Raw genomic sequence first — 21,258 nt, 5'->3', positions numbered from 1 at the left:
CCTTGTGGGCTACAGGGGGCTGTAGGTTAGTGGAAAGGATTTGCTAAGACTATGATTATTTCCACCTGCATCTCTTTCTCTCCAGTAACCCAGCCTGCCTCCTCTGCTATTGGGCTCAGCAAGATCTGCATGCAGGTGACTCAGTTTCCCCTTCTCTGAAATGGGCCCCTGTGCCCTGCCTAGCTTGCCCTGACGTGGATCCCCACCTAGTCAGCGCAGGTGTTTCTGTCTCCCACCAGCCTTCCAAGCCGAGGCTGGAGGCTCCTCTGTGTCCTGCAGGGAGCCTGGCTGCTCAAAGGGGGCACCTCAGCTCAGGAGCTCTGGGCTCCCCTGCCCTGAGAGAGGCAGGTGTGGATTCTGAGCAGGAGCCCCAGGAAGGGAGGTTGTTTGGGGGGGGGCAGGGGGATTTGGCAGAGAGACTGATGGGGGGAAGAGGTTTTCAGGAAAACAGTCAAGGGAAGTAAAGACACCAAGTGCTCCTGTGTGCCCCCAAACATCCCCTTCTCGTGGCCTCACACTTCCTCCCAGGAGGCTGGGCCTGAGCATTTGATGCTGGACCCGGAGTGCCTGGCAGACCCAGGTTAGGCCCAGCTCTGCCTCTATCCTGGGAGCTGACCCTGCTGACCTGCAATCCTTTTGCCTAGGTCACTGCCCCGCCTCAGCCCACCCTTCCCTTCCTCCAGCCCAGAGGGCTCATGGCCCAGAACAAACCGGCTCCTAGATCAGCAGGTCTCAACCTTCTTAATGCCGCGACCCTTTAATACAGTTCCTCATGTTGTGGTGACCCCCAACCATAAAATTATTATATGCTTTCCGTATTTTTTCAAAAATATGTGTTTTCCGATGGTCTTAGGCAACCCCTGTGAAAGGGTTGTTTGACCCCTAAAGGTGTCCCGACCCACAGGTTGAGAACCACTGTCCTAGATCTTCTTCCCAGATGCACTGGACTCCAGTACCCATAATCCCCAGCCAGAAGGATGATATGCAAATCAGAGGCGGTTGCCAGAAGCCAGGCAGGAAAGAGGAGCTAAGAAAGCCCTATTTAGAACCCGGGAGGGGGGGGGGATGTTGCTACAGATGGTGGCCGAGATCACGGGGGCCAAAGAGCAGCCTTGCGGGTGAAATCAGCCAGGGGGCAAACCAGAGACCAGCCTCCAGTTCCCATCACGGCAATGTTGTCCTGCGGTTTCTTGACAAATGGGACAAATTTTCCAGAAAAGGCTTAACAGAATCAAGTTTGGCACCAGGACTGGGAACTAGAACAAGGCGACCTTGGAGCTTCCCTCCCCTTGGACGCTCTGAGCTTTGACGGAGAGGCTGCCCGGGAGTTTCAGGCCACCCCAGACGCTCCCGGGAAGCATGAGGCATGAACTCCCTCCTTGCTGGACTGCTTTATTGGATTCAGAGGCTCTGGAGGCTTACAAGGATGGCCTCCTGAGGGGGTCCCTGCAACGTGGCCCAGGTGCAGCCAGCCTTTGCGGTTTCCTCCTCGGGGTGAAGCTGAGGAAAGGTTCCCCTCGGGCTGCACTTCAAGGGCTACCCACAAGGGCCACGGACCGTGGGTCAAAAGGGTGAGCATGAGCAGAACTGCAATGCATGTGCCATGCTCCCCAGCACATCAAAAGGGCCGGGACTTTTGACCTCCTGGTGATGCCCACCATTTCAACGTGGTTAGCAGCCCCTGCGGATACCTCTGCCATCCACCCATGGTCAGTTCTGGAGGAGGAAGAGCTTCCTCGGTGGAGGCATCCACCTCTTGGGAAGGCGGCTTCATCCTGGCTCCGGAGCTGGTGGGCAGCATCAGCCGCAGCTTCCAATGGACCGTTTCACTCGGTTTTCCCATGTCCAGCCGTCTGCAGTCCAAAGAGATGCAAAGTCTCTCAAGAGTCCCATCACAGCCTTGAAGGAAGAAAGCAGAGATGTTGTCACCAGGAGGGAAAGAAGGTGAGGACCACCACTCTGGGCAGCTGGGCCAAAGAGGGTCTGGGGTCCTGGTGGTGGATCGCAGGCTGAAAATAAGCTGGGGCTATGAGGTGGCAGCCAGAAGGGCAAGGACAGTTCCAGGCTACATTGACAGAAGCAGGTCAAACTCAAAAGACACCTTTGCTCTTCTAGGTTCTGCATGGGGAAAACCGCTTCAGAATACTGCACCCCCATTTCAGGAAGGATTTGGGCAAATGGGGGGGAAACAAAATGAGCAGAGATGGGGAGGGGGAAACGGCTGATTTGCTGAGTCTGGAGAAGAAAGTCTGGGGAGGGGGGGGGGCTGAAGGGGCAGAGATCAAAGCCAGGCACAGAGATTTTCGGCTTCAATTTCCAGGTAGCAGATTTTGGCTGGGTATCAGGAAGAATTTCTTAAGGGCAGAAATTGCTCCCCGGTGGTCCAGAGGGAGCTCAGGGGAGAGAAAGAGCAGAAGCTGGGGAGACCATCTGCCAGGAGGTTCTCAGGGTGGATTTTGCTCTACGGCACTCTGAGTGGGGCGGGGGGGGGGGAAGAGGGGCCCCCAATGAGATCCAGAGTCCTCGTGTCACCTTCCGTAATGTTCTTATCCCGGTCATGGAATTAACCCAACTAAAAAGAGAAACCAACTAAAGTTAAAACTAAACACATTTGGCATTTTCAATCTTAGTTAGTTTGGAATCAGAATTCCCAGATCTGTCATCCGGGAGAGGAGTGTGCACTTTGTCCCTCCATTCCTGGAGTGGGTCTGTTGGCTTCATTAAGGGAGCTGCGTACCCATTGTCTGGGGAGTCCTCAGGACTGGCTGCCCTCTCGCAGATGAACCTGTACCATGATGATGATCTTTGTGACGACAGTAGCCCATTGTGCATGACCGCATAGTAGCTGTCTTGGGAGTAGTAGTAGTCTTTATTTAGACTAGTTTCACTTCTGGAATGTTTAAAAGACACTTATGAAGAAGCCCCAAAGTCAACATCTTCACAGATTTCTTTCTTTCTCTGCTGAATGTGAAACACAAATTCTGCAGCAGCCGAATTCCCCAAGTGGTCTAAGGCTACCAGCAGGTAAAGGACGCCAGAGACAAGAGAGTTTCTCTGCTAAGCAACTGCAAAGACCCAAATGGGGATCTTTCTGCCATGCAAACACGGGACCTGTGCTGAAAGGTGTGCAACAGCAGCCCTCTCTGTGGGCAATGGGCTTCCCCTCAGATATGACCAGCTCTTCACTTTTGGGCTGCCTTTGAGCCTCTGCTGCCGTTTCAGAGGGGCCCCGGCCTCCCCCTTCCCAGTGCTGAAAGGGGGCACCCACTTCAGGTCACCTGAAGCAAGGCTACATCTCCCCATTCCCACCCTGAGGCCTTGAACCAGTGCAGCAAACTGGCTCTCGCCTGGGAAATAAAGGTAAAAGTTTGCCCCCTCCAGTCACGTCTGGCTCCAGGGGCGATGCTCCTCGCCGTTTCTTGGCCGAGGGAGCCAGCATTGTCCGAAGACATTTCCGTGGTCATTGGCCAGCATGGCTGTCGCCTTGAGGCCCATGGAACGCTCCTCAGGGCCTGACTTGCTTGGGGGTGTCACCTGGAACCCTGACATTGTCACAGGAATGGCACCTATTTATCTATTTGCATTTTCATGCTTTCAAATGGTTAGATGGGCAGGAGCTGGGCAAGAACGGGAGCTCACCCCACCTAGTGGCGCTCGGGTATCGAACCCGGGCTGTCAGCTTTCCAGCTGACAAGCTCAATGGCTTTAACCACTGAGCCGTTGGGCCCCCATCACCTGGGAAATAGAGCAAGGGAAAAACACAGTAAACAGGTTAAACAAGGAGGGAGCAAACGGCCTTCCATGGGCCCCAGAGAGATCTGGGGCACTGACAGCTGTTGAGGTCCTCCTTGCGAAAGAAATAGAAGATAAGAAATGGCAGAAGAATAATGCACCAAGAAAGAGCAGTAAAGCAGTTGGAATACCTCTCCGTTCATAAAACAGGCCAAACCCGGCATCTTCCAGGCGATGGAGATAAAACAACCCACCCTGAAGCCCTGCAAAGCAGCCTAGGAAGGAGCCCAGAACCAGGAAATGCAAAACTGGGCTGGGTGGCCAGGGTGTGTGTGTGTGGAAGGGGGGGGGGTAAAAGTCTCCCTGCAGAGCTGCCTCCACACCTTCACTCCCAGCAGCCGAGCACTTCTGCCGGAGGAGACCTGGAGGGAGAGCCAGGATCTCTAGTGGGCAGAGTGACTCCCTGCTTCCCCAGGGCAGCCTCCTCTGCCACTCCACCACCACCACCCCAGCCTCCACCAGAACCTTCAGACCCACTCACCCTTGGTAGGGGGAACCATCCACCCACTTCCAGCCTGTTTTACTGTCTCTCTGAAGTCCGACCCAGAACGAATTTGAATCCGAGGAACTCCACATCTAGAAAGGAGTAAAGTGATAACTGGTAGCCAGCAGGGGTTTGTTAAAAACAGATCATGCCAAACCAATCTTATTTCATTCTTCAACATAGTGACTGAATTAGCAGACCAGTGAAATGCTGTGGACATAATATAGTTTGACTTCAGCAAGGAATTCAACCAAGTAGACCACAACCTACTTCTTGGTAAGCTAGAAAAATGTGGGATAGACAGCATCGCCACCAGGTGGATTCGTAACTGGCTGACAAACCGTACTCAATGAGTAGTCCTTAATGGTACTACATCTACGTGGAGGGAAGTAAGCAGTACCAAAAGGTTCCGTCCTGGGCCAGGGACTCTTCAATATCTTCATAAGTGACTTAGATGAGGGAACAGAAGGGGAACGTATCAAATTCGCGGATGACACCAAGCTGGCATGAATAGCCAACATCCTAAATGATAGGCTGAAGATCCAGAAGGATCTTGACAAACCTGAACACTGCAGGGTTTGAAGAGGCAAAGTTCTGCTCATACATTCTAAGCATACGTTGGTGCTGCTCCGTAGAGACTGGGGGTGTGAGGGGGGGGTTGTCCTTATGCCAAATCCTATGGAGGGAACACATCCCCCCCCCCCGAGGGTCTTTGCTCCGCCTTTCCTCACCTGGGTGAATGCTTCACCCACGGCCTCCCAGAGCTCTCGCACCGACCAGGGCTCCGGGAGGACCAGCAGCCGCGACGACATTTTCTCGCAGATTGACTTGCTCTGCCACCACGGCTTCCGCTCTCTCGACACCCACAGGCACTTCCAGCGGAACAGCGTCCATTTGCGGGGGCAGCACCCTAGAGGGAAGGTTCGGAGGGGCAAGCGGCATCCGCTGGAGATTCCTCGCGGGGCCGCTCCACCCAGGGCCACTGGAGGCCAAAAGGGGGGGAGGACTGGGGAAGGGTCAGTGCTGCCCCATGATGCACCCCCGCCTCCCAGTCCATCCCGCTGCTCTGAGCTGCCATCGAAGCAGCTGTAAGTCGGGCAGGGGGGCAACCAGCATCTCCGGGGAGTCCCGTGACGAGGAGGCGGCATTTGCTTAACAGCTTAAGAGGAAGCTGGTCACGCTCTTGCTCCCCTGGTCCAGGCTGAGGAACCGATACTTTGGGGACAAGATGCTCAGTGACACCAGACTCAGAACCTGGGGGCAGCTCATGACAGGAAGTTACCAAATGTGGAGAAGCAAGGCCCCCCCATCCCATACTTGGGATTTGCCCACCCAGACCCCGCCTCCTGCTCAGGGGAGCCCCCCAAGGTCCCCAATCATGCAGGCTCTTCCATTGGAAGAGGCAGGAAGAGGGGAGCCCAGACAGAGCCCAGGACGTACCAATCTGCCGGCAGGAGGAGGCCTGGCTGAGGCTGACCTCCAGGCTGCCCCGCTGCCTCTGCAGGAGAGCCAGGCTGCGGTTGGCCTGGCCCAGCAGGAGCTCCTGGTGCTGCAGATGCAGCCGGCTTTGGTTCTCGGCTGCCCAGCTCTGCCAAAGGGCCACCGTGGTGGAGTTGAGCTCCTTCTTTGTGGAGTTGAGCTCCTTCTTGGTGGAGTTGAGCTCCTGCTCAGTCAGGCGCAGCAGGTGCCGGCTCTCCTCCAGGCCGGCTTGCAGGTGCTGGGCTCTTTCTCCCAGGAAGAGGCTCTTGGCTGCGTGGCTGCGAGATGCTTGCTGGAGCTGCCTGGAGGCCTGCAAGTCTGGAGGGAAAGTGGGCGCGGATGACGGTCTCGCCTCCAGGATTCTGGGCTGCCAGGTGGGAGGCAGTTCTCAGGTCAGCAGCCCTGGCTCTCCTGGTGGTGCTTCCGTGGTGATGAGCACGAGGGTCCCCAGAGCAGGAGTCCTGCACAGGCAGAGGCTGCCCCACAGCCTCCCATAGTGGGGCCGGTCTTGGCTTGCGTGGGGACCTGCCCTCCCTCAAGTGCAGAGGGAGACACGATGACGCCTCCAGGAGACCCTTCTTCTCTCCCCACCCAAGAATCTGGGGGTCTGCCCCCTTGTTCCCCGGAGGCTGTCAGGGTGCAGGTTTGCGAGTAAAGCAGCTGCTACTCACACTGGACGCCAAGCGTGATGTTGGTGGCCAGAAGGAAGAGGCAGAGGGCCAGGGCTCCCAGCATTGGGCGGTTTGTCACTGAAAGAAAAGTCCAGATCCTTCTTAGTGCGATGCCCCCCCCCCCCTCGAAAAATTGTTACTTCCATGATGTGGAATAGAGGAGGGATCACCTGGTGTCCTACTTTCCGCTTTCATTCTGCTGCTATTAAAACAGTTGTTGCTGTTATGCCACAGCTGAGTAAAGCTGGAATAACGTCCAGATAATAGGGTGATATAAAAATAATCAATCTGCCCCCCCTTTTTTTTTCTTTGTGTCTCCTTTCTCCCCGTTTCTGTTGCAAACACTTTCTCCATTTCCCTCTGCTGTCTCTGCCCCCCCCCCACCACCACCACTGGCACACCTAAATTGGACCAGCTCCAGAATAATGCCCAGTTCAAACACGGCTGTGTTCCCTCTGCCAAAATAGTCTTTTTGTCCTGTCCCAAGCAGAACAATGCAAAGTGCTCACCTAAAAAAAGTTCACCTAAGGAGCAGGAGGTGAGAAACGAAACGGGAGCTCTTCCCTCCTCATCAGTGTGAGGCTTGAGGGTCTCCACATCCCCCCCCCCACTGCAGGTTCGCTTTACAAAGACTTTTTCCTGATCTCACTTGCTCAAAAGGAGCTTGGGATCCTGTTTGGGCCGCCACAGGCGCCCCCGACAGGAGTGATGTTGAACTGGCCACACACCCTGCCCACCCCCGAGGTCAAACAGAACCCTGATGCGGCCCTCAGTGAAATCGAGTTTGACACCCCTGGTCTAGAATCTCCTGCTTGAACAGGGGGTTGGACTAGAAGACCTCCAAGCTCCCTTCCAGCTCTATTCCAATTGACTGATGCTTGAATAAAGTTTGGCCATTTTTCCTAAACAACGTGATCTTTTCTTTGGGGAACAAAACTGCAGAGGGTTATTGAATTACATCTTTCTTTCACCTTTCATGTCAGCCCTCTCTCTCTTTCTCTCTCTCCCCCTCCCCTTTCCCCTGATTTTCCTCTTTCGGTCCTTGCTGGTGGCTCCTTTTTCTCAGCTGAAGTGAGCGTGTGGCTCTGCCTTGGAGAGAGGAACCAGCTGGGCATGTGCCAGCTGCAGCCTCCTGCCAGCTGTCCAGGCATAGGCAGGAGAGGCTTCTGCCAGCCTGGGGCTGTGGTGGTGGTGGTGGTGGTGGTGGGGGCACAGCTACTCCTCACCTGGTCTCCAGTGATGACAGGAGGTGGCCCAGCAGGGCAGTTCTGGGGTGTTCTTCAGGGTGCCACACTCTGCCGCCTCTTTCTCCTGGCCCCGGGGTACTTGTAGGTTTTCATAGGTGAGCTCCCCCTCATTGGGCTCTGGAAGACAAAGGGGGTCAGGAAGGAGGGGACGGAGGGGAGCCCAGAAGGACCCTAACCAGGCTGGCCCCTACCTTCCCCATGGCTCTCCTCTGGAGGGCTTCTTGCAAAGCGCAGGTCAGCATAGGTGATGCCCCCAGCCATCCGGCGGCCCCCGAGGCAGCCCCGGAGCGGCAGGGAAGAAGGAACTGCAGCCAACGGGCAGCCTCTGCTCAGTGCTCTCCTGGGGAGGCAGAAAGCAGAAGTGGCTCTCTGGTGGGTGGGGAGCAGCTGGCTAAGCCCATCCCCAAACTCCCGCAACTCTGGCCCTGTCTCCAGGGACTGAACTGGCTGCCTCTGCGGACTTCCCCAGCCCAGCGAGACACGAGCGCTCGGCTTCCCCCACACTGAATGGCCCACCTCTCCAACCTCCCAGGTGAGCCAGAGGTTCTGGGAGGGGAATCGCCAGCTCTTAGTGACCACATCGAGCTTCTCAGAGACCCCTGTCCCTCCCTGGTCTTCCAGTCTCCCCAGGGTGCTTCCATTGCCCATCCCCCGGGCTGCTGGCCACCCCCTTCCTTCCACCTTTCCCAGCCTCAGAGCCCTCTCTGGGTCTTTGCAAAATGGGTCTCAACTCTGGCAGTTTAACTCTGGCATCCCAGGGATTGCCAGGCAGAACTCTGATCTTCGGACTGAGCCGATCCAGGCGTTTCCCAAGCCCCTCTTGACGGGCCTTCATGATGTTTGTAGGTAGAGGCAATCAGGATAGCTGAGAATCTTCTCCTTCAGGCTTTTCCTGCCAAGTTCTCGCCTGCAGCAAATTCCTTGGCTGCCTGATTCCTTCGCAATCACCCCTGCAGGATCTTCATGGCCGGTTCTAAGGCTGTTGCATCTTGGTCCCATTTTTACTCTGCTCCATGCAGCCATCAAAATGACAGCATCTTGCAGGTTATCAATCTTTCTTGCTCCAGTTTTAAATCATGCCACTCTTGCTCCAGTCTAGTTCCCCTCCATCTCCCTTCTGCACCTGGGTGGAATCGGTTTGGGGATAGTGTTAAGCCGTGTCTTTTTTGCTCTCTTAAAAGGAAGGCATCCTCAGAGGATCTTCTGCCCCCCCCCCCCCCCATCACATCACCCTCGGAAGGAAGGGTGCAGTGCAGCTCAAACTCCAGAAACAATTGGCACTCTCTGCTCTGCTGCCCCCACCCTCTAAGCACCCTTTTGAGGTGTGGACTGATCACAAAAATTTGGAAGCGTTAAAGACCCCTCAAAAACTTTCTCTTAAAGAAATGCGCTGGGCGCAACATTTAAACTGGCTCAATTTCACCCTAAAGTACATCCCTGGAGGGAAGAACTTTATGGCGGATGCGTTATCCAGACTCCCACAATACAAGAGTTTCAAGTTGAGCGTGGTGCTTCCAGTCATCCCAGCGAAAAGTCTTGCAGCTCCAATAGTTACAATGGGGGCAAAAAAGTATTTAGCCAGCCACCAAATGTGCAAGTTCTCCCACTTAAAAAACCCGGAAGCATGGTTGCCTCTGTTGTTTGTGGTTGAGATGCTGACCCTGGGACTGAGCGTCTTTTGGCTGTGCCAAAGGTTTAGGGTCCCGGAAGGGGAAAAGCTGAGGAGGAGGAGGAGGAGGAGGAGGAGGAGGAGGAGGAGGAGGAGGAGGAGGAGGAGGAGGAGGAGGAGGCAGCTCCTGTGGGGAGACATGGAGGGGATGAATCCTGCCTGAAAAAAGGGCAGGCAGGCAGGTGGTGGAGAGGAGGGGGCAGAGGCTGCTGGGAAAGGAAGGGAGGTTACAGAGGGGGAGAAGCATGGGGGGGGGAGGGAAAAAGCTGGATGAGGAAGAGACTGCCAATAAACAAAAATGCATATAAGGGAGATGTTGCAAAAAAAATAATTGTGCGATGTTTATCAAGTTGTATACAGTTGCAAAGATTCCAGTGAAGGAGAGAAGGAAAGAAGCAACCAAGAGATAAAAACTCAGGGAAATGTGGATAGAAACAAAAAACGACTTTGGAGTGGTCCAGGAGGAGCCTCCAGCGGAAGGAAGGGGCTTCAAAAAAAAAGAACGCATAGCAGGATTTGGGATCAGCCTGAAGCTCCCCAGCTGTGGCCAAGCGGTCTTCAAGAAACATCAGTGGGGAAGGGCGGTTGTGCTCAGGCCAGCCCTGCGGCCCCTTCCTGACCTCCTCTAGCTGACCGGAAGGGGCCGTATCTGGCCAAGGACCAGTCCTGCCCTCCAGGGCTACACTTTTGCGGAAACAGCCAGGATCCCCCCTTTGCCTTTGGGGCCTGTTAGCCCAGGAATGGCCACGGATCGCTCCTTGCCCTTCCCTCCCTCTTCGCTGCTAAGGCCAGGATTCTCTTCTTCTCCGGGAAACTCTGTAGGTGCACAAAGGTGCCCAGACCACGAAGGCCTAGATGAGAAGATGACCCTTTGGGAGCCTGCTGGAAGGAATTACTGGGGAATAAACCCTCCCCCCCCCCAGATACAGACCAAGAGAACGACAGAAAACAGGAACCAACATACCTTCTACCATCCAACCTGCCCAACCTCCTCCCCCTCTTCCCCCAGAAACCAACACAAAAGGGATGCAGGGTGTGGCAAGGGTACATTTATGCAACAATCACAAGCATTTCCTCATCTGAAACTTATTTTTAGACCCTCAACCACAAGTCAACCGAAATGGGGGCGATGCCATTTGAATCCTTAAAAGCCTGCTGTCAATTCCTCGGTGTCCCCCCAGAACACGGAGTCCCTCTTGTTGACGGCCCCTGACCAAATTGATCAAGCAGGTAACCGTCTGCTTCCTTTGGCTCAGGGGTGCCCCAGGGACCCCACCCTTCTGCTCAGCAGCGTGAGACCGAGCGGAGGCCACTTCCCCTTTCAGCCTTAAAGCAATGGAGGTCGGAAAGTGAGGCAGCCCAAGGAGCAGGCTCAGGGGCAGAGGCTTCCGGCCCAGGCAGACGGAGGGAGGGCAGCAGGCATTTCCCAACAGGGCCGCATTTCTCTTTGCGGGAGGTGGGGGTGGGGAGCCCTGGAAGCAGACCACAGGCCTGAGCCCTGCCCAGCAATCCTCAGGGGACCTTTGTCTGGAGAGGATTTTACATTCGGAAGCTTCTGCTTGACGGAGCCCCTAGGCCCACCCAACAAGCATCCAGGGCTGCTACGAAGAGGCCCCACCCGGGTGGAATCGGGACTTTATCAGGAAAAAAAAAAAAAACCCCAATGGTCAGTGAAGAGCTGTGGCTGAAGCCCAGGGAAGATCGACGTTTCGGGACTGAATGATGAGCAGATGCAAAGGAAGCTTCAGAGTTCGTTGTGCTGGAGGCCTCTCGAAATTCTGCCGGACAAGTCTTGCAAGTGTTTCTTGACCTGGAAGGAGAAAATGGATTTTATTCAACCTAAATAGATTTTAGACATTTCAGCCCTAATTTAACTCAATTTAGTCAGTTTACATCTTCCAATTCCAAACCACTCTGCCCTTTCATTTAAAAAAAAAATGTTTTTCTACTTCAGGATTTTAAAACAACAGGATATGGATTGATAAAGGAAGGTGTCCTCTACTTAGGCGCTTGCTTGGCCGCTCTGCATTTCTGGACGTAATTCTGACTTCCCTGCCCTGAAGGTCCCCACAGGTGCTCTGGGGAAAGGTACACCCGGAGGACAGGAACTGGGGAGCGCCCCACAGGGAGGGTTTTGGTCTGACCCAACAAACTCAGTAACTGCCAGGGGCCCCACAGCTGGTCACCCGAGAGCTGCCACATCCCTTCTGCTGCCATGGTTGTCACCCACATGCCCAGCCCCCACCCCACCCCGCATTTTCCGGTCAGGGTCAAGGCCTATTGCTACGTGGGGGTGGAAGGAGAGGGCTTCACAGGGCTTGGGGCAGCCTCTGAGGGGGCTCTGGCCCAGGATGGAGGGGCTTGGGACCACCCCACCCAGACCAGCACAGCTGCTCCCTCTCCTCTTAGCACATTTCATGATGCCAGTTTAATTTCGGTTATAATAATTGTATGGTTTGGGATTTTCTTCTTAGCCTGGAACCCAGGCAAGAGATGCGGTCCAGGTTAGATGGGTGAGGATTTAGCAGCTTTTCTGCCCTTGTGTGTCGTCCCTCCCCCCCCTCCCCCTGGAGGGGCAGAAGGCCGGAGCAGAGGCCTCCCTGCTGCCCACCTTGTAGCCCAGGTCTTTCGTCTTCTCTTCCAGCATAGTGTATTTCTCCTTGTTTCGGCTGAGATGCTCCTTGTCCCCCGTTCCCTCCACGTGCTTCAGTTTCTGGTGGGAGATCTCCAGCTGCTTCTGATAATGGTGGTGCTTTTCCACTTTGGCTTCAAAATGTTTCAGTTCTTCCTAAGATACAAAACATGCCTTTGTCCAAATGGGCGCTTGGCAGTCAGGCGGCCACCCAAAAAGCCAGCCCCTCTAAGCCACACCAGCACTTGCCATCTTCCGCATGCACAGCAACACAACAACCCCACAAACCGTCTCAGCTACAAACAGGCCAACCACTCCAAGCCCTTTCCAAAGTTTGGGGAGCGGGGGGGGGGGGGGGGGAGGCAGCCGCTCTGGTTACGGAAGACTTCCTAGTCCTGAGCCTCGGTGGCAGAGTGGTTAGAGTACAGCACTGCAGGCTTCTTCTGCTGACTGCCTACAATTTGGCAGTTTGAATGTCACCAGGCTCAAGGTTGACTCAAGGGCCCAGATGGTTGGGGGCAATATGCGGACTCTGTAAACCGCTTAGAAAGGGCTGTAAAAGCACCGTGAAGCGGCATATAACTCATAAGTGCTATTGCCAGCCGTGGCTGAGAAAATACATGAGTAAGTCAGCTGAGCACTCCAAATGTGCAAACTTACAAGTTCCAGAATGTTCACCGGACAAGGGCATTGCCTGGACATCCACCTGTTGGGGACACCTCCGGTGGGACTCTGCACTGACCAGGTGGCTGGATTCAACGGCCCCTTCCTGCTCTATGGATCAGCCCCAGGTCTGCCGGTGCTTTCAGGAGCCATGGGAAGGGGCCTTTGGAGTACCTACGCCTGTCCTTAGTCTGAGGAAAGGGGCCCTGGGCGGTGCACCACTGGCGGCCACGAGCAGCCCAGCCCCATGAGAGAAGTGTCCTCTTCGAAGGGCAGAGGTCAGGGGCCTGGCCTCTCACGCGTGAGCAAAGAGAGGCCATCAATGCACCCAGGCTGCCTACCCGAAGTGATTCGAGCTCTTTCTCTGTGAAGTTAGTTGACTGAGCCAAATCCCACAAGTCAATCACACGGGGCTCCTCGAATTCTGGAGGAGGAAAAAAAGACAGATTTTCAGGGCTGAACACAACATCGGCCGACTCAATTATCTCTGTGTGTGTCTGCAAAATGCATTTGCGAAAAAAGGCAGAGAAGAAGTACAGAAGCCCATGGGCAACTGGCAGGGGCAGTCAGAACCGGCCTGGAAGAAGGGCTGAAACCACCTGGCCTTTCCTGGCCAATCAGAGGTCCTCCCAGCCAGTGCCTCTTCCAGCCGCAGAGCAGCTGCAGACCCACCTGGGCTTCCTTCAAGAGCCTCCAGGCAGCCAGTCCCACATTTTGGCCCTTAGGTCAACCAAGGAGGATGAGTCCCTGGGCCTGCTGCTTGGCCGCCTCCCCCGCCCTGCCCAGCACCTGGTCAAGGGAGCCCCGAGGGGGAGGGAGGGCCTACCGCTGGCAGAATCGTAGCCCTGGTGGCTGACTTTGCGCAGGCGCTCAAATCCCTGGTTGATGCTGTGCAGCTGCTCCTTGAGCTCTGAGTGTTTGCCATGCAGCAGCTCCTTCCTGGCTGCGCTCTCTTCCTCCACTGGCCGGTCGATGGTGTTTTTGTGGACATCTGCAAGGAGAGGAGCTGACACCAACCCCAGGCCCACCGGTCTCACAGCACAGGCCTCACTAACCCCGCCTGGATCAATATTCACGAAGGTAGGGATAAAACACGGGGCGTCTCTTGTTCAGAAGAGCGGGGGGGAGGGGTCCTGCCAATTCGCCAGAGAAAGGCCCTGCAGAGGGGGCCTGGATCTTCAGCAAAGGTGGCAGGGACAGAAAGGAGAGCAGAGGCTCCCTTGGGCGCCTGCCCTCATGCCAGCTCTTCTTCCCACTGGGCAGGAACCTCAAAGCCAAAGGGGAGAAACGGATTCCTTCTGTCAGACTGGAAAGCAGTCCCAGTCTCTGGCTTCCTGCTTAGAGACTGCTTCGCTTAATGACAGAACTGCCAGTGACAACTGTAACTAAACAAGGACCACCTGAACCAGCCATGCACCTATCACAGCTGAGGGGGCCTTGCTGCCCTTCTCTGTACCTTCTGTCCGGCTCATGGTCTCCAGCAGGATGTTGTATTCGTGGACTTTCTCTTTGTGGTGCTGGAATTCCCTCCACAACTTCTCCAGTTCCTCATCCGAGAACTTCCCGGAGCTTCTCGCCTGGGAGGGAGATCCAAGGGAAAGGAGGGGGGGGCTCACTCCCACTCTTTCCCTGCTCAGTGGAAAAATCGCTTCCGAAAACTATTCAATAGGGTATTGAAGATAGATTTCCTGGGGGAATCTAACCATTTAATATTTTAGCTTTAATTAATATTAAAATTAAACATTAACATTAGTACTTTAATATTGAATTTTTAACACTGGTTTTACATATTTATATGATTCTCACAGATGCATTGCTGTATGGGATTATTGTATGGCACCCAAATTGCCCTTGGTGAGATGAGCAGCCATTTAAAGTTGATATTTAATTAACCTCCTTGATATTCTCTTCTCTGGAAAGAGATTTTGCTACTGGGCATCACTCCCACCCCCCAGTTCTAAGGGAAGGGGGAGCTGCTACAGAAGGCGGGCATTCTTCTGGGCCAGCAGCAGGCAGCCCAAGGGGGCCTCCCAGAGCAGGAGGAGGCAAGATCAGCTGCCCCCAGCCCGCTTACCGGAGTGTCCCTGTGGGATGAGAATGGCAGGCACCACCAGGACCAGGAATAGGCAGCCAACCTCTGCCAAACAGGGCTTTGAGGAGCACAAGACTGGGTGGCGGGAGAAGAGCATCATTGTAGCCCCTTAAGGCCCTAAACAAAAGGAGGACTCACTATCCCGCCCAACCAGGTTATAGTGGGCAAAATGGGTGGGAAACCTTCTCCCTGCAGTGCAACTGGGCCTCTTGTCCCCTCAAGTATGGCTCTCTGGAATTGCAACTTGGGAACAGTAAACAAATCTCTGAATCAATGAAAATCGGAAGTCCTCCTCTGAGGAGCTCCCCCACCCCCCACCCCCCGGGGCTCCAGACAGACCTTGTTCCAGAGCTTCTCCAGCCGGGGGTCACCAAGGCCATCCTGTGCGAAGCCCTCCTTGATGTGGTTGGTCTCCCACTGCTGCCCCTCCTTCTTCCCACTCAAGCCGTATTTAGTCATAATTACTGGAGGGAACCAAACAAAGAGGCGATAATTTTGGCACAGATATCACAAGATTTATTTTCAGTTTTGTGAAACTGGGAGTGAGCAGCCAGTGGACTCTTTGGGGGTGTGGGGAGGATCTAGTGTTTTCTGTATTTGATTGGACACAGGGGTCAGCGATGGGAGTTAAGGGAGGGACAACTTGAACTTAGGGACTTTGGCAAGCACTTCTTGGTTCTGGCCGTGCTTTAATGCAATACACTTGACTTCTATTAAACAATACCTTTCTCAACCATTGGAGCCAAGGGTCGTTTCTAACGCTTAAGCTGTGGCAGGCCTGACAACAATTAATGACCAACCAGTTCAGGCTTTGGGGGAAAATGCAGTTCCTCTGATCACACAGCAGCACTGAAGAGAGCCAGTCTAAACAGCTGGAAGAATGGGACAGATGCAGCCGGGTAAATTTAGGGAACGAATGCAAATTCCCAGATTTGGGCAGAAAATATCAAGGGAGTGGACATAAATAAATGGAGTTCACCCAGAGCGGCAGTGTGCAAAGCGGACCTGGTGCCTTGGGGATCAAAAGCCATATCGAAGCCAATAGCGAATGCATCAGCATATAAAAAGCACAAAGCGGCCCCAGGTGGGTCCAGATAGGCAGAAGGCAAAGGCCTTGCAAGAGAAGTCTCCCTTCTGCTTTGCTCAGGCCACAGCAGGGGACCCAAGCAGTTCTGGCCAGGAAAGACTTTGGCAAACTGAACCGCCCAAAACAGACCCCCCACCCCACCCCACCCATGAAAAGTAGGGCCAGGAAGGGAAAATGGAAAAGGCAGGCTGCTTCAGCCCAGTTGAATTGTGCGTTTAGAGCAGAGAAGAGGGCAGACAAGGGAGGGGGGGCTCCTCCGGAAGATAAGAAAGGAAGAACGGCTTTAAATCACAGACATTGGGATAAAAACTCCTGACAGCAATGGAGGCAGCTGCCTCAGAGGCATCAGACTTTGCCCAGAGGATGAGCCCCGTGGTCACCTGATTTTAATTTCAGAGCACAATAAAGTTAAAAAAAAGACAAAGGGAAATTTCCCAACTTTCTCAAGACCACCACATCTCTAGCAACTAATACATCATAATCCTCATAAGTGACCTAGATGAGGGAATAGAAGGGGAACCCATCACATTTGCAGATGACAATAAACTGGCAGGAATAGCCAACAGCCCAGAAGAGAAGCTCAGGATGCAAAAAGAGACCTTGGCAGACTTGAACAATGGGCCCCACCCAACAACATGAAATTTAATTTGGAGAAAAGCAAAGTTCTACACCTGGGGAGAAAAAAAATCAAAGGTACAAGTACAGATTATGTGAATTATGTGGGTCAAAACAGGAACTGTGAGAGGGACCTTGGAGTCCTAGTGGACGATTATTTAAACAAGAGTCAGAAATGTGCAGGGGCAGCCAAGAAAGCTAATGCAATCCTTGGTTGTACAAACAGAGGCTTAGAATCAACATCACGAGAAGTATTAGTACCGTTTCATAAAGCCTTAGTAAGGCCACCCTTGGAATACTGCATTCAATTTTGGCATCTTTTGGAGATTCTGGAAAAAAATGCAAAGAGCAGCGACAAAGATGATTGAAGGATTGCAGGTTAAAACATATGAAGAACGGCTGCAGGAATTGGGCATGTGTAGTCTAACAAAGGACTAGGGACATGATAGCAATGTTCCAATATTTAAAGGACTGTCAGAAAGAAGAAGAAACTTCCTGACGATGAAAATCCGTGGAACAGCTTGACCTCAGAGGTTTTGGGTGCTCCAACACTGGAGGTTTTAAAGAAGAGACCGGAGAGTCATTTGTTCTGAATGGCATGGAGTCTCCTGCTTGAGCAGGGCGGTTGGACTCGTCACCGGAAGAGCTCCAAGGTCCCTTCCAACCCTGTTATTCAACAAAGCAGGTATTGTTGACAAACGTCTTAGGGAGACTGTCAGTCATCCATACCATGGTTGTCTTAAAGGTGCTTTTTCAAACTGGACTTTGCTTTTGCTTGAATTCATTTCACTTCTCATCCAAGAAGCTTCCTCAGTTCTGACTGAATTGTGAGGAATGAAAGGATTTCTATTCCTTGCATTCATCTGGTCATTAGCCCTCTTTCTGAGAATCCCTAAGGGTACTTGGAGGCTTGTGTGTGCTCTCAGGGTCAACTGAATCAGAGTGCAAAGGGATGTGGAGCCTACCTGGAACTGCAGGAAGAACCAGAGTGGTCCTCTCTGCCCAAAGTACTGTGACAATGAAACCCAAAGAGAAGAGCTTGTCACAAAAGAAAACAACAAATACAAGCTAGGTAAATAAAGACGTCATCCAATTATTGCTGGGAAAAGAGCCTTTTGCTGTCCTGTATTTACTTCTGAATTATTGCTTGATTTTCCTGCCTCTCTGACCTTTAGCAACGGGTGACCAATAGTGAAAGACAATGCATCCTATAGTGAAATAGAACTAATTAAGTTAATAGTTAATAGAACTAGTTAAAGACTTCATCCCTCTGTTGTCTCTTAATCTTGGTCTTTTTGTATAATTTTAAATGATTAATTTACGCTGTTGTAATATTTTAATTATTTATCCACTTGCCTTTGTATAATCTGTAAGCCGCCCAGAGTCCCTTTACAGGGAGATGGGTGGCAGAAACATTTAAGCAATAAGTAGTAAAATAGAGCCGCCGCTTGTTCCTCGTACAGCGTCTGGAGAAGAAGAGGAGGGATAGAGAATACATGGGGGCGGTGGAGGGGTTGGGTGCCAAGGCAGGGAGAGACCGGCCATGGAGAGAAGGGCTCCATTTAAACAGGGGCGCCGAGTTGGGAGCAGCCCAAAAGCATTGGGGGGGGGGGGGCGCCGAATCCAGGAGCCCCTCAGCGGGAGGGAAAGGGCTGCGCGGCCGGCGGGGAAAGGGCGGCCGGGGGACTCGGGCGACGCTGGGGAGCCCAACCGCGGGCTTAAAGACCAACCACGAAGCCCCCTCCCCGCCCATTAGCCTCCCCGGAGTTAATAGGTGAAGGCCGGTGAGGGATTAAGTGGGAGCCAAGAGGCCCGCCGGAGGACTAAAAGGAAGGAAGGAAGGAAGGAAAGAAGGAAGGAAGGAAGGAAGGAAGGAAGGACCCCCTCCCCTCCCCCTCGCAAAGGACACGAAGAAAGGCGAAGTGGGGAGGGGGGAGCCGAGACAGGCTAGCCCTGGGGTCTCCCGCCTTTGGCCCCTTTAAGACTGGTGGACTTCAACTCCCAGAATTCCTCAGCTGGCAAAGCAAAGCAAAGCTGTCTGAGGAATTCTGGGAGTTGAAGTCCACCAGTCTTAAAGGGGCCAAAGGTTGGAGACCCCTGAACAGGGCCAAGGAGTTCAGGGGTGGGGCGGGGGTAGCGGCTCCTGTCTCACCCTCCAGGCGGCGCCTCAGGCGGGCCTCCCGCTCCCCGTCCTCGTCCATCCCGGCCGCCTTCAGCTTCTTCCAGCTCAGCTCGTCTTTCTCCTGCAGCCGCAGGTCGCTGTGCAGCTCGGCCAGGCGCACCGCCGGCAGCCCCACCTGCCCGCAGGGAGGGAGAGAGGCCGCCGCCCCGTTAACCCTGCCGCCCCGCCTCGCCTCGCCTCGCCTCCCTTCGCCCGCCCGCCACTCACGCGCTGCGCCTTCTCCCACAGCTGGTTCAGGCGCACCAGGCGAAACTCGGCGGAGGGGGAGGCGGCGGCCTCGTTGGCCTCCCGCGAGTAGAGCCCGCCGCCCGCCTTCGTCCCCGCCAGCAGCAGCAGCAGCAGCAACAACGGCAGCACCGGGGCCGCCATGACGCTCCTCGGACTACGCATCCCAGCAGGCGCCTCGCTCCCTCCCGCGTCTCAAGCAAGCCCCGCCCCTCAGGCTGGGCGGAGCCTCGGCGGCCGCTACACTTCCGGATAGGAGGGGGACTCCGCCTCCCCGCAAAGGCTGTCGGGAGGCGGGGAGGAGCCTCATCGCCGGGGACAGGGGGGGCAGAAATCCCGGAAAGAAGCCCCTCCCCCGGCGGCGCTTCGGGGCGGGCGGGGAGGGGGGGAGGGGAGGGAGGCGGCCGGCGGGGAGAGGGGGCGGATCTGCTGGCTCTGCCGGGGTCCCCGCGGGCGGAGTCCGGGGTCAGGTCTTTGAGGCCCCACGGGCGGAGGAGCCGGGCTGCCTTGCCTGCCGCGAGGGAAGCGAGTTGAACGGACTCCGAGCCCCACGGCGCCTCCCCGGGATTGGGGGCTGGAAACGGCGCCCCTGCGCCCACATCGACCGAGGGGCCCTTGGACTGCCCCACCCATCAGCCACATAAGCCGGCGTGACCGCCGCAGGAGGCGGAGGGATGCAGGCAGGCAGAGGACCAGAATCTTCCGCTTGCATCTCAGTTTAATTCCAAGGAAGAAGAGCGGCGGAGCTTCCCCTGGGCGTCCACTGACCCTCCTCCTCCGTTCCACGGGGGGCTTTGGGGCACCTTTTGGGAGGCTCGGAGCCCCCCCCGCGGAGCCCCCAATTCCTCTTCCAGGATCCGGAGCTCCCGCCGTGGGAGGCGCCTTTCTCCCCGGGGGGAGGGGGAGCGGCGGCGGGGTGGAGCCGAACGGGGCCCTTTTCTCCCCTGCAGCTGCAGCGCGGGAGGCCGGGCACTTGGCGGCCGCTGCCAGGTAAAGGCCGGCCAGCCGAGGAACCCCTCCCGCACCAGGCAGTCGGAGTCGGTCCCATGGGGAGGGGGGTGGAGGGGGGAAAGGAGCGGTGCCCAGGAAGCTTTCCAGGTGTGAGTGGGGCTGCCTATCCCAACACCTGGAGCTGGGGAGGAGGGCGGCTCTCCAGAGGCCAGGGAGGACTGCTGGGGAAATCTTGCCCTGTGCAGGTGGGGGTCGGGGGAGCAGCTGTCTGAAGCCCCCAGCCAAAACTCAGAGGCGCTGATGTTCTGCCTGCGTGGGTGGTGGGTTTCCCCTGCCCTCTGGGATGGAGGCACTGTCCCCTCAGGCAGGGGGGAGGGGACCAGCCAGGCCAGGTGGGGCTCCCCTATCCAGCTCTGCCGGCCTCCCCAGACTTCTGAAGCCGCAAGCATCAGCTCCTTTCCCTCTCTGAGGATGCAAAGGCCTGAAGCTTGGGGGGGGAGGGGGGCTGCTCCACCTCCCTCCAGAAAGGATCTTGCAGTGTCGTCTGTGCATATTGGGGGGATCAAAAGGGAAGGTGGTGGGGGAGCCTTGTGATCTGGGAGGAGGAAGACTCTGCATCATCCCTGGGCACCCAGGCAGGTAGGCACGTGACAGTCTCCCCTCCCTTGGCACCAGAGGCCCTGGGCCAAGAGTGGAGGGGTCCATAGTTGGCACAGAGTCCAGAGCAAGAGTGGTCCGGCTTGGTGGGGGGGGGGATGCTCTCATCCTGGCCACCCTTCCATCTGAAGTCCCCTAGGCCCTTGCCCTGCATCAGCTGGTGCAGACGCTGGTGATGGAGACGCCAGTGCCAGCATTGCCCGGATCCACCAGGCCGAGCTCCTCCTGCTCGTTGATGCAGAGCTGGTAGCCGCAGCCCTTCCGGCGAGGCAAGGGTCCCTCCAGCCCGGATGCCTCTGCCTTGGCCTGGGGTGGCAGCAAGAAGCCCACGCTGCCCGCTATCAGCATGTGCCAGATGCTGTGGGTGTAGAAGTAGTTCTCCTCCGTCTCCACAAAAGCGTAGAGCAGCACGGCCAGGGCGGCAATCAGGGCTCCGGGCAGGAGGCAGAAGGTCCAGCGCTGCCAGGTGGGCGGGTAGCAATGCCGACGGCGGATGCTGCGAACCGTCTGCAGGTGGAAGAAGGTTGCAGCCAGTCCTGGGGGGGGCAGCCTGGCCGAGGAGTGGCTGCTTGTGCGTCTCAGGGGGAGCTCCGGCCACCCCCGCCCTGCCGTCCCCTTGGTGCTCCCTGCCACAGGAGCCCTGCCCACAATGCTTGCTGGAAATCAAGTCCTCCTGCCTCCCCCCCCCCCATGCTTAGGGGAGCAGCCGTGGGCAGCCTGGCTTGGAGGGAGAGAGGCTGGGGCGTCCTAGGCTGAGACCCTCTTTTTTGCAGGGCCAGGAGGGGGCTGTGCCCTCCAAAGCCAGGTGCCTC

At 55.6% G+C, this 21,258-nt stretch overlaps 3 protein-coding genes across 5 annotated transcripts in view; all 3 read right to left on the bottom strand.

Moving 5' to 3' along the window:
- Positions 1 to 739: 739 nt before the first annotated feature.
- Positions 740 to 8,345, bottom strand: LOC309386744 (B-cell differentiation antigen CD72-like). 2 transcript variants are annotated; one of them, XM_081942496.1, is made up of 8 exons: positions 7,865 to 8,345; positions 7,653 to 7,790; positions 6,427 to 6,504; positions 5,717 to 6,073; positions 5,008 to 5,186; positions 4,274 to 4,368; positions 2,738 to 2,890; positions 740 to 1,899 (listed from the first exon to the last, which is right to left on the bottom strand). In XM_081942496.1, exons 1-8 carry the CDS (start codon positions 8,319 to 8,321, stop codon positions 1,893 to 1,895), a joined length of 1,464 nt encoding a protein of 487 aa, XP_081798622.1. In that variant the 5' UTR covers positions 8,322 to 8,345; the 3' UTR covers positions 740 to 1,892. The 2 variants fall into 2 exon arrangements, with proteins under 2 accessions (XP_081798622.1, XP_081798621.1); XM_081942495.1 differs by lacking the exons at positions 740 to 1,899; positions 2,738 to 2,890; positions 4,274 to 4,368 and having other exon boundaries at positions 4,410 to 5,186.
- A 2,026-nt stretch (positions 8,346 to 10,371) lies between these two features.
- Positions 10,372 to 19,052, bottom strand: LRPAP1 (LDL receptor related protein associated protein 1). 2 transcript variants are annotated; one of them, XM_081945159.1, is made up of 8 exons: positions 18,821 to 19,052; positions 18,584 to 18,728; positions 15,069 to 15,193; positions 14,094 to 14,214; positions 13,464 to 13,628; positions 12,979 to 13,061; positions 11,954 to 12,130; positions 10,372 to 11,152 (listed from the first exon to the last, which is right to left on the bottom strand). In XM_081945159.1, exons 1-8 carry the CDS (start codon positions 19,001 to 19,003, stop codon positions 11,087 to 11,089), a joined length of 1,065 nt encoding a protein of 354 aa, XP_081801285.1. In that variant the 5' UTR covers positions 19,004 to 19,052; the 3' UTR covers positions 10,372 to 11,086. The 2 variants fall into 2 exon arrangements, with proteins under 2 accessions (XP_081801285.1, XP_081801284.1); XM_081945158.1 differs by lacking the exons at positions 18,584 to 18,728; positions 18,821 to 19,052 and adding an exon at positions 17,788 to 17,944.
- A 1,407-nt stretch (positions 19,053 to 20,459) lies between these two features.
- TMEM8B (transmembrane protein 8B) overlaps positions 20,460 to 21,258 on the bottom strand; it is a 33,554-nt gene continuing 32,755 nt past the window's right edge. Inside the window, exon 13 of the mRNA XM_081945157.1 lies at positions 20,460 to 20,953. Coding sequence (XP_081801283.1) covers positions 20,600 to 20,953 — 354 coding nt within the window. The 3' untranslated portion in view covers positions 20,460 to 20,599. The remainder of the gene's footprint in view (positions 20,954 to 21,258) is intronic.

This window comes from Natrix helvetica, assembly GCF_964273705.1.
Source record: "Natrix helvetica genome assembly, chromosome: 2".
Classification (NCBI taxonomy): Eukaryota; Metazoa; Chordata; class Lepidosauria; order Squamata; family Natricidae; genus Natrix; species Natrix helvetica.
Note: the sequence above shows the minus strand (reverse complement) of the source record. Positions and strands in the feature narration are given on the sequence as shown.

Bases quoted from the DNA above. Each gene is read 5' to 3' on its own strand.
- LOC309386744 (XM_081942495.1), bottom strand. From the start codon at position 8,321: ATGGGCAATGGAAGCACCCTGGGGAGACTGGAAGACCAGGGAGGGACA. The intron at 6,505-7,652 runs GTGAGGAGTAGC...CTTTTCTTTCAG, and splicing joins CTGTCATCACTGGAGACCAG to TGACAAACCGCCCAATGCTG. The intron at 6,074-6,426 runs GTGAGTAGCAGC...CTTTCCCTCCAG, and splicing joins CATCACGCTTGGCGTCCAGT to ACTTGCAGGCCTCCAGGCAG.
- LRPAP1 (XM_081945159.1), bottom strand. From the start codon at position 19,003: ATGCGTAGTCCGAGGAGCGTCATGGCGGCCCCGGTGCTGCCGTTGTTG. The intron at 18,729-18,820 runs GTGAGTGGCGGG...CCCTGCGGGCAG, and splicing joins TGTGGGAGAAGGCGCAGCGC to GTGGGGCTGCCGGCGGTGCG. The intron at 12,131-12,978 runs GTAGGCAGCCTG...TTTGTATCTTAG, and splicing joins AAGAGCTCGAATCACTTCGG to GAAGAACTGAAACATTTTGA.